General features: G+C 33.3%; 1 protein-coding gene and 1 long non-coding RNA gene across 2 annotated transcripts; both read right to left on the bottom strand.

Moving 5' to 3' along the window:
- Positions 1–451: 451 nt before the first annotated feature.
- LOC310736243 lies at positions 452–2573 on the bottom strand. Its single transcript, XR_014536494.1, has 3 exons — positions 1584–2573; positions 638–1204; positions 452–545 (listed from the first exon to the last, which is right to left on the bottom strand). It is a non-coding gene; the product is annotated as an uncharacterized lncRNA (long non-coding RNA).
- Positions 2574–3219: 646 nt separating this feature from the next.
- LOC310736234 (adhesion G-protein coupled receptor G5-like) lies at positions 3220–11946 on the bottom strand. Its single transcript, XM_083559623.1, has 14 exons — positions 11876–11946; positions 11060–11150; positions 10551–10763; positions 10224–10398; positions 9992–10142; positions 9796–9912; positions 9569–9691; positions 8539–8587; positions 8149–8255; positions 7856–7974; positions 6713–6981; positions 6150–6255; positions 5706–5986; positions 3220–3685 (listed from the first exon to the last, which is right to left on the bottom strand). The coding sequence occupies exons 1-14, from the start codon at positions 11909–11911 to the stop codon at positions 3558–3560; spliced, it is 1965 nt and encodes a 654-aa protein (XP_083415749.1). The 5' UTR covers positions 11912–11946; the 3' UTR covers positions 3220–3557.
- Positions 11947–12176: the final 230 nt, after the last annotated feature.

Genomic DNA, 12176 nt, shown 5'->3' with positions numbered 1-12176 from the left:
CTAAAATTACAAGAACCGTTATTTTTCCACCAAGTTTGGTAAAGATATCTTATTCCGTTCATGAGTTATTGCCATTTTTGTCAAAGTGACCCCTAAACTTAGGACTAGTTTGCAAAAGTTAGTTTTTACCATAACTTTAATTTTAAGGAAAAAGCTAACTTTTTGTAGAACAAATACACCAATAGGTATTTTCTTTGTTTTAACCAAAATGTGTGAAATTGTCTTTTTTTTGTTTTGTTTTTTTTGTGCCAAACAAAAGAAAGTCTTTCTTTAGGAAGAAGGATTTTGTGCATTTTCAGTCACTGTGAGAAATGAGAAATGCGAGAAATGTTCCAAAGCAACTGAGAAAAACTGTAATATTATGCAACAACCTTACCAAATATTCAAATGATAGGCTTTATAGTGTACTATTTATTTCATTAAAACTAACTTATCACAACGCAATTTTTGTCTTAACTACAGTCACGTTAAAGATTCCTAGGTTAAAGTTTTTTTTTTCCACATTAAATGGTGAGCATATGGACTCCATGTATACTTTCTTTGCCCTGTGTTGCACAGACATTGACAAATTTTTTAGTCTAACCATATGGATACACATTAATAGGATAAGTGTTTGTAAGTTTTACTGTTTGCTTACCAGTTGCACATAGTTGTTTCCACAGTATCTGAAGCAAACAATTCAGTACACATGTTTTTTCATTTTCACTTCATTACAGTAAGACAATTAAAATTTTAAAACAATTATTTCATTCAATCTACACTTTGTGATTATACAGTATGTGGGTTTTTGATAAATTAGAGAAAAAGACAAATAACTCTAACATGACACTTCTCTCTAAGTGCTTGGTGTCAAATGCATGCTGAACCAAACAAAATGTCATATCTTGTTTTTCTATCTATTTATATTGTACTGTGTATATATACATACATGTACATGGCATTTTGTTTTTGTGCCATATGCATCACCAATAAAGATTCTTTGTCATTATACCATATTTAAACAATTTCAATTGAAATTTCAAATTTTAAGTTGTAAATCTTTTATTAAATTTAAATTACTGTACCATTATTTTCAGGTGATGTATTGGAGACAACTTCAGCTCCAAAGATAGAGAGAAGCATAAAGTATAGGAGTTTAATTTCAGAAGCTCTCTGATAGATGGTCAGACAGAGAGAAAGACAAACAGATGGACATACAGACAAACTGATAGATAGATAGATAGATAGATAGATAGATAGATAGATAGATAGATAGATAGATAGATAGATAGATAGATAGATAGATAGATAGATAGATAGATAGATAGATAGATAGATAGATAGATGTGTAACTTTAGTAGTGATACATAACAATAGGTGAAGACAAATTGAATTTCAGATGATCGACTTAATAAAAATGTAAATGAAAATAAGAACCAAAAGAATATTTAAACAGTTCTATAAATTCAGATAATACAAGAAAATTAATAGAGCCAAAAAAAAACTATACAAAGCACCTGTGCAGTTACTTAAATCTTTACTGCATTTCTGTCAGCACTACAATAAAACTACAAAAACAAATTAAATGGCAGAATTATACACACCTCTAATTTCATTTATTATTTCTGAAATGCCAGCCTCATACAGTTTTGCTGATGAACTCCTCAGTCATATAAATTGAGTTAATCAAGAGCTAACTTGGCATCTGAAAGCAAAGATTTTAACTAGAAAAAGTTATTCATTAATTTCTTTTCTTTCTACCTGTTACTGGACCTCCTATTTATTTGCTTACACAAATACACGAGTATCAGATTTGACATGTACGTTCTTCGGAACACAAGGCCTTATTTTGTATTATGTGGTAAATTCAAATGTGTTTATTCAAAATCGCTTGCTTCAATTCCATGAATTACATTAACTTTCATATAAAAAAAACTGTTTTTAAATTATATGTAAACATACTGTATCATACAATTGTCTGTTATATTACTTAACATAAGGCCGTTCTATCATTTCTTCATACACGCTTAATGTTTAAAGAAAAAAGTTTTAATCCTAATACAGAGCACATGTGACACATACAATACATGCAATTTCTGTAATATTATGTAAAACACACACATCCTATAGACCCATAGACAAAAGCAATACATTTTTATATATTGAAATGAATTGAGGCAATGTTTATAAACTGATAATTACAATTGGAAAGAGGATTTCTGTTACTCTGATACCTAAATATGTTCTTTATACATAAACCCAAAGATCAGGTAATAGGAAAAAACTTTCTTTCGGCTTCTCCCGTTAGGGGTCACCACAGCGGATCATCCTCATGTTTGATTTGGCACATGTTTTTACGCTGGATGCCCTTCCTAACGCAACCCTCCCCATTTATCTGGGCTTGGGACCGGCACTAAGAGTGGCTGGGGTTGGTTCCCTGACCGGGGATTGAACACGGGCCGCAGCAGGGAGAGCACCGCATCCTAACCACTACACCACCAGGGAACCCATCAGGTGATGGGAAGTGATGAGAAATTATTAAAACATTTATAAGTATCTATTATGTTTTAGACCTGAGACATTACCGTATTTTTCGGACTTTTTCCCCACGTTTTGAACCCCGCGGCTTAAACAACGAAGGGGCTAATTTATTGATTTTTCCTGGGTTTTTCCCGGTTTCACAAACTTCAAGCCAAAAAACTGAACCCCATAACATTAGAACAATGAAATTTCCGAACGGAAACGAAAAAACGCACCTCACCTGTGTTCTGAGCTGCACGGCATCGGAAGAAAAAACTTCCACCGGTGTTGATTTTTAAACGCACGACGATGCCAAAAGATAAACTCCTGAGAGAAAAACAGTAGTTGTGAAAGGAAGGAGGAAGACAGTGAACAATGACTTTCTTGGTAGGCTACTGTTTACATACAAGCCGTTGTAACGTGTTGAGTCTGGGTGAAGGGAGAGCTCACTAACTCCAGTTGCAAATGAAATCATATAAGCACAGACAGGTTTCCAAAACGGGTGCTTTTTTATTTTTCTTGGCAACAGCGTTATGGGTTAGACAAAGAAACTTAGAAATGAGCATCAGAAAATAATAAACACATAATCCTCAGTCTCACTCACACACACACACACACACACACACACACACACACACACACACACACACACAGGTGCGGCTTATTTATGTTAAAAATAAAAATATTTGTAAAATTCAGCGGCTTATATAAGGGTGCGCTTTATAGTCCGGAAATTAGGGTAATTTATCAGGTGATAGGATGTGATGAGAAATTAATGTCTCAGGTCTAAAACATAATAGATACTTATAAATGTTATAGTGCACAATCAATGTTTCTGAAACACTGTGTATCATTACTTTTGTAACGTCAATAATAAGGAACTTTTAGCTCAATATGGAAAAGTGAACTGCGTATTTGATTATGAAATTTGTATAATTCAAACAAACCCAATTTCTATCAGTATTCTCTCAGTGGTAACATGATATAAGTAAATATTTATGTATCTATCACCAAATCACTACTAAATAACATGTAGCACTAAATAACACAATATATAATCAGTCGGTAAAGCTGCTTTCATAAACATTCCTTATTGCTCTAGATGATGTAGACACAGTCGAGTTTTCTTTCTTGAGAGTCTTGTTCTTCTTGACTGTACCACAAAACCACAGGAACAGAAACAAACCTAGACATCGAAAATTTAAAAATTAACATCATGCACTCTCACAGAACATTTTTTTCCCATCAGAATCAGAATCAGGTTTATTGGCCAAGTGTGTTGACACACACAAGGAATTTGGTTCCAGCTGTTTGTGACTCTCAAAAGTACAGACATAAATAAAACCTATACATGACAAAACAGACAAGACAAGAAAAAACAGACTATATAAGACAATACAGACAATGTGAGACAGTATAGACAGTGTGGGTAATAAATAGGGATACAGGGATACAGATCAGTAATGTAATGATTGGTTCCCTACAAAAAACATTACAAAGTAGTTTCCTTTCTCAGTTTGATCAGTTTTTCCTTCATCTACACCAGGTGTTGTCCAAAATAGGCCCAAACTGCGGCCCGTCATACATTGTCAATTGCCATTTATAAAAGTCTGAATATATAAGGGTCTATGGCTCTCACCTAATATTTGCACTTAACTGTATTGTACTTCTTAGGTTTAACACTAGGTAGCGCTACGGTCTTGAACAAAGCAACTTCTCCACAAAGCAAACAATCAAAGAAAAAGTGAAAAATGAGTGCAGAAACTTTCAGACTCAGTGGAAAAATTTCTATTTTTTCATAAAAACCACATTTCTTATTTCTCCTATTTTTCCCTTTATACAAGACAATGAAGAAGGATCAGCATCCTGAGAATTGATCTTAGGCTGTCACTGAGAGCATGACCCACCAACCTTTTTGTAAAATATAAAATAAAAATCTAAATATTAGTGCATTAAAAGTGAGGCAGTATACCTCACGACTAGTGAGTGGCTCAGTTCTTCGTATATTTTTCTGTATGTGGCCCTCAGGAAAAGAATGTTTGGACAACTGTGGTTCTCTGTTTAGATTACAAACAACCTGATTCACGCAAAACTTATTCAGGTTCAGGTGTTAACTGCTAGCTTTCTGGAGGCGAGAGTTTTATCATTAAACAGACATGCAAATTATTTTTACATGTATCACACTGATATAAATACAGACTTTGTTCAGAAATAAGTAATTGTATGATCAATTAGTGTAAATGTATTATATGGAAAATTTTATTTCAGTTATTGGTTAGGTCATGCAATTAGGATGTAATTGTTATAAAAATTTTTAGCCTTATTTTCATATAAATCCTTGCATATGTAGTGTTTACACTGTAAGAATTTACAGAATGCCTCAACCCAGTTTCCACCCCACGCTAAATTAAAATGAGCTCATCCGCAAAAATGTAGTTTACTTTCAGTTGGATCAATCTTAATCATAGTCTTAATTTAATTATGCTCGATAGTGGAATCACCCCACCATGTTTACATTTCAAAGCTAAATCCCATCTACACTTCAAAGGGAAGAACAATATAAAATGTCTGGGCAGAGTTTGTTTTGCGTTCTTTCTGACTCCGTTGAACCCAAAGTACGTCATGTATTTTGTCACTGCTATGCTGTTATGAACTACTTCTTCATTACTGTCATCATTGTTCTCATCTGTTTTTCTTACAACACTTATGGACAGGCTCTTTTTTTCAGGAAAATAAAGTATGTAAATCACCTCTATGACATGACATAGTTATATATTTACACAGTCTAACTGCAATCTCATTTTATCGATTTTTGCTGCTTTTTACACTATTAGCTGTATTCAGTGCAGCATGCCTCTAGTTTATCTTGCTTAATTTGTCTTTGAATTTTTTCTTTAGTTTGTTTAAAAATGTGTAATATTTTTAATATTTATATAATGAAAAATAAAGATGTTTGTAATATGTTGGCTCTTCTAATTTGGTGTTAAATGTTTTAAACCTGAATATACATTTTTTTCACAAAGACATCAGAAGGTTTTTCCAGGTATAGTGTTTTATCCTTTTTGTCTCACTGCTTTTTATGGTGAATATAAATACTGTAAACAAATCCAAATGTTATGGTATGAAAGGGTGAATATAAGAAAAGGAAATCTATAAAAGTTATACGTTTAATGATGACTTTAGTACAGTGCTGTGTATTGCAGTACCTTGCAGGGAGTTGCAGATGCAGAAGAGGTAAAGAATGGGGTAGTTTGTGTATCCTGAGCTGAGGAAAATCAAACCCCATGTCATTCCTAGCAAGAGGGTCAGGCCCAGAACAGTGCACATGTCCTTAGAAGATGGAAGCCTCCTGCCTTTTTTGTTCAAGCATCGCAGCTTAAATATTTGATGTGCCACTACTGCCAGAACACACGTGTTGAACAGGAATGTTAAGGAGAAGTAGGAGATGTTCATGCCGTACAGAAATTGAGTGTTGATAATCCAGCAGCTGTTTAGCAGAAATTTTGTGTTATTTAGGATCAGACAGCACATACAGTTAATCATTATACGTATATTGTAATAGTGCCATGTACACATTGACTGGCCTTTCAGTACATTTTTAAGATTTCTTGCTACAAGCTACAAGTTTTTTTTTTAACACATTTACTTACAAGTATGTAGTTTCGTTTGTGTTTGATAAATTGAGCTCTTTCCGGCCATAAAAAGGCATTCTGCCAAACACACACAAGCTTCCTCCAACAAGGACAGCAGGCACTCCTGGGGAAAAAAAAACAACAAAAAAAACAATTCAGGACCTCATGTGTGTTATCTACTCTACACTTAACTCAGTGGCCACATTAAAAGGAACACCTTCACGCACACTATACATTCATGCAAATATCCAATTATCTATTTATGTGGCAGCAGTGCAATGTACTAATCATGCAGCTCAAATTTTTTTTTTAATAATAATATTGTAGTCTAGAAACATCCCTCTCTAACGGCAAAGTGCATAACTCTAAGCGTATTTTTAGCTCTTCAGATGCAGTGAGTCTGCATTTCACTGCTGACACCTTATTATTGAATGAACAAGTGGGTTTGTATGTCTTCCTAATAAAGTGGAACTTTTAATGTAACATACTTTATTTGAATTAGATAGTCATTACTTATTAGGCTAAAGCATAAGCTATTGCAGTGTGTTTTGCAATGTAGAACACATGCTTTGATTCCTCACCCCAACCAAACAGTGACAGCTTGAGAAGGTAGTGCTTGATGTAAGTGTTGAACACTTTAATTAGAAGCAAGTACAAGTGTAAAGCTTCAATGGTCATCCAGGAGAAACAGGCCAGGAGACTGTACTGTATTATCACTGCTATTAAGACACAGACATCCCCTCCAAACAATGTAGCTCCCCATTCAATGAACAAGAAACTGGTGTTGAGGAGGAAGACAGCCACACTCAAAGACATGTGTATACCCATGGAAGTGTCTTTGTATGAGCTCCTGAAGAAAAAAAAAGAGTATACGTATTTATCTTTGTGTTGTATTTATGGATGGTGTTGAATATTATCTACTGACAGATCATGAATATTTTTGTATTTATAGAATGGTTTGGATCCTTTTTTCATTTTTGAAAGTAGGAGGATTCTTCAGACTGATCACCTTTACTGAAAAATGAAGCATTTTTATTCTGATGGAAGTTGTTTCTATCATGATGACCATAAGTGCTCATGAAGATAAAAGTTGGAATGTTTATGGAATGTGTTTTGAAACTTGGTCTGACTTTTTGTATTTGACTGTGATCACTAGATACATAAATAAGATAATGAGATTACTGAAGATGAATCTATAGGTTCTGAAGTCAAAAATATGCTATTTTCCTCCTTACTAAATGTTTAATGTACTTTTGACATTTGGTCATTTGGCTAATGCTTTTTTTTTTTCTTCATATAATTGGGCATTTTTGTGAGTTATGGCTCTTGCTCACAGGCCCAAACATTGTGATCTTAGTGGTGCTTGGATTGAACTCACACCCTTTCTGGTCTGTAGCCACAAATCACATGAACCTTGAACCACAACTGACCACTGCTTATTGCCCGAATTGTGGAAATACAAGAAACAATTATTGCTTTCTCAGCTATGTACACATCTCTTAGCGCATCTGCGAAAATTAACTGTGTAATCCTATTTCACTGTTTTTGTATTAGTATTAGTTACAATATCACATTTTAAAAGAAACATATCACTTAAAAAGTAACTGATTAGCCAAAATTGTGTATTGCTATATACCTTTTTTTTTTTTTTTTTTTATATATTTGCTCATATACAGTACTTATCATGCATTTAAAATGGCTATCATAACATTTATAATACCCACTTCATGAAAATGTAGAGGAAGATGGTGACTGCTGAAAAAAATGATGAAAGACTGCAACCTATGTAGGTAAGAGAGGACAAGATTTTCCACTGCCGAGGATCAATTTCTTTCATGTCAACCTAATAGAACACAAACACACACACACACACACACACACACACACACACACACACACACACACACACACACACACACACACACACACACACACACACACACACAAAAGCAGAGAGAGAATACTTATTTTGTAGCAAAAAAATTATATAACTTCATTTCAGTAATTCAGTGCTTACCAGAAGTACAGCAAAGGGGGTCATATGATTATATGAGCAGGTTACAGTGTTGCTGCTGTTAAAGTTCTCCAGGTTAGTGAAGGAACCCATGTTATTCCACTCCAACCCTATTCGCAACCAAATAAAACTCTGCAGTTAGTTTTAACTTAAACCTACCAATAGCTAGGGTAGTATGTGTACACATCATAAATGGAAATGTAAAAATGTATAATACTAATAATTGATAAAAACATTTTTATTATTTTATTTCCTAAGTTTATTAACCTGACACATGTGTCATTACTAATTCAGAAGAATATAAAGCTTGTAGAGCACTCTTGATATCATCATTTTCAATCAATTCCTACCACTTATAACTAAAACTTTGCACTACTGCAAAAACCTACATACCAGGATTAGCATTCACATCATAGAACTGACATGACAGGTTATAGTTTATCTGTGAGAACAAACACAAGGGCAGAATGAACAAAAATGTTCCTGTGATTATGTAAATAAATATGTAAAAGGTTTTCTACACATGAAAGTGTAGGTTGTAAACATTGGAAAAAATATTTAATCACATGAATTAATTATATATATATATATACATACACACACACACACACACACACACAAAGTGCATTCAGTCACAACTTGTCACAAACAAAGTTATATGCAGTGAAATAAAAAGTGGTTAGCAGCGAATGCTAGTGCTATTAATTCTTTCGCGTTTTATGTCCAGCTTCCCTTAAAAGGGAAAAAAACCTGACAATTCTGCATATCAAGAAAGTAAATAAATGAAGGCTGGAAGGAATAGACATTTGTTAAAGTATGCTAAAATAAGCAGAACAGTTAGTAAAACATAACTTTAGAAAATTTTATATTTAAATACAAATCTGTCAGGCGCAAAGAACATACTGGAAACCAAAGTGATTTCAACGATGGCCTTTTAATAAGGAACAAAAAGGGCAAGGCAGAAAGCACGAAGAATCGCACCAAACAAAGGTAAACTAAACCAGGAGAAAACTGTGGCAGAGTGAGAGAAAAGCTGTAGCCTAAGCTGTAGAACGGACAATGAGCTTGTGGATAAACGGGGTTATTATAGTGTGGTGACTGATTTGGACCAGGTGTGGATGATTAGTAAGTTGGTGAGCTGCTTGGAGTGATTGGAGGGTTTGGCGATGGTGTGGCTGGTGGATCGGTGACAAAATCACACACACACTTACATACGCATCTGTATTAGCCAAATGGGGTCTAAAAAATGTAAACTAATTTATATTCCATTTATTTAATCAATTTATATATATATATATATATATATAATAGATTGCATACAGATTTGCAACGTGTCAGTCTTTAAAAAAAAAAAAAAAAAACGTGTAAAATTTATATCACATGATCGTTTTATAAATGTAACTAACTACAGATAATCACTTACAGGGATTATGCCACTGCTTTTCAGTGTAAAGTTGATAACAAGGTGATTAGACAAGTCCTTAAGCTCACGTCCGACAGTTTCAACACGGATGACATTGGACTTCAACACAGTGCTCTCGTCATCCTGTGAGGTGTGAGGTAAATGAATATAAATTTTAAATCATGGGGGGAACTTGAGTTTAAATGTATGTCATTTAAAGAAATTATGAAGGTTTATAAAAGTCTTACTATAAACATTTGAGCAGAAGTATATGTCAATATTCCAACTTTGCTCTGACTCTCTAAGACATTCACAAAAGGTTCAATTGGGATAAATACATCTAAAAGCTGATCATCACCAGGCACCTATCACACAGTAATAACATGCCCATTAATGTTTTATTCTTTAGATATTAATCACCTGCACATGTGAGGTAAGTGTTACCTTTGGAGCAGAGAGCTTTACATGGCCGACATCTGTGGTGTTCATCATATCCATCTTCACTACAGTCATGCTAAATTGTTCTAGGTCATAATCTTTAGTTGCTCCAATAAAAGGTAAGTTGATGAGAGCATCAATGTATACTTTCTCTGCCCTATGTTACACAAATATTTTTCAATTTCAGTTTGTGGACACTTACTGATAAACTAATAAGTGTATTTAATATTTTTCATACCTGATGTAAACTTTTTTAATGCTTTTTTCTTTAGCAAACAAATCAGAACACATGCGTTTTATTTGTGTAAGTCTTTTTGAATCTCTCAGGTTTGTAGACTTTGATGAATTTTCTATCAGTGCTTTTATTTCATTCACTGCACACATTGTGACATTACATGTGATTTCCTGATAACCTAAATATTAGTCAAAAATAAACAAGCAATCAAGAAAAAAAACACAAAAAAACATAAAGCACAATTATCCTTTTTAACAGTTACCACAGGAAAGTTTAAATTAAACCAAGAAATTACAAACTCTTTAAAAAAAAATTCTTATTATAACTTACCTATTTTGAAGACAAGTTTTTTGCTTCGCCCTGTGTTTGAATGGGTTTCAGATACACTTGTTGTATTGAAAATATTTGTTATATTTATGTTGAGATGATCAAAATTGCATTCTACATAACACTGAGAATCCACCCAGGTACAGAGCACTGTACTAACGTTCTGTGCAATTTGTATGTCTGAACTGTTGTAGAGAACAAGGTTCTCAGTTAAACCTTCATAAACAAAAGAAATAATGTTAATAATGTAAAATAGTTAGATTAAAATAATAAAGAAAAATGAAAGAAAAAGAAAAAAACAAGCAAGTGTAACAAAAGCTGATGAAATATTGTTTGATACTGTACAAAAATGTAATGTAAATTAAAGACTTAAAAAACACACAAAATAATAATGCATAATTATTTTATTGATCTTATGTCTTTGACATTTTGCATTTTTTCATTTGATGTCAGAAAAAACACATTTGTTTAAAGTCTATTTAGTGTGAACTTTCATACTTTTATATCTTTACCTAAACTTTTTGATGAATTACAGCTTGAAATACCATTGACTTCAGAGACCAGCAAAACCATAAAGTAGAGGAGCATCATATCAGTGGCTTTCTGTTATGAATAGACAGATAGATAGACACCCAGACACCAACAACACATTTACATTTCAGACATTTAGCAGATGCCCTTATCCAGAGCAACATACAAAAGCGTTTTTTGAAGTCTCTATTAATGAGTAAATCAACAATTGTTCACTAGGTTGCAAACTTAGGATACCACCAGTAAAAACTCTGTTGAGAATAATGATGGCATTCAGTTTACTTACTTTTTAATTTGCTTTACACCTTGATTTAACTTTTTCCCTTTGGCATTCTTTGTCACATAATGACACATCACACATACATACACACTATACAGACTATACAGACTAAACTATACACACTATACAGACTATACAGACTAAACTATACACACTATACAGACTAAAATATATACTACATATTTTGTCTTCAGTAAATTGTACATTTTAAATAAGCCCCCCCATACTTTTCCTTTTTTCTTTTGTCGTCTGATTTTTTGTAGTGCTGTACTGTACTATACAGTACCTGAGCTTCTGATACATTCTGATGTACAATTGTCACTGACAATTTTGTATCACAAAATCCACTTGCGTGATCACAAACTCATCATTGTTACTTTGTTCAGATAAAAGAACAATCTGTCTAAATAATGTCTAAATAAATAATCTTGCCATTCTCTAAAAATAAAACAATCATTCAACTTAGTTCATGAACACCACATGCCCATGCAAAATTAAAAACAAAGTGTAAACTTACCAAAATCTGTGCCGCAAAATAAATCGCAAAATTCATACAGTATATGACAATCAGTCGCTTTGTGTAAAAATAATGAATGATGTTGCCTTATGTCCTTTTGCTTTTAACAAGTCAAAATTTTATTTGCATTTCCAAATACCAGAGCATCAGATCTGGACATGCGCATTGTTCCACATATCCAGAATACAATGCTTCTTTTTTGTGTGTAGATTATTCAAATATGTCATGGTTCTTTCTGGTAAACTATTCTTTAGCATTAGAAGATGTTTAATGTAAGCAAATTTGTGGAAAAACTACAGTA

This window comes from Silurus aristotelis, assembly GCF_946808225.1.
Source record: "Silurus aristotelis genome assembly, chromosome: 13".
Classification (NCBI taxonomy): Eukaryota; Metazoa; Chordata; class Actinopteri; order Siluriformes; family Siluridae; genus Silurus; species Silurus aristotelis.
The sequence above is the reverse complement of the archived record's forward strand: the minus strand, read 5'-3'. Positions and strand labels throughout refer to the sequence as shown.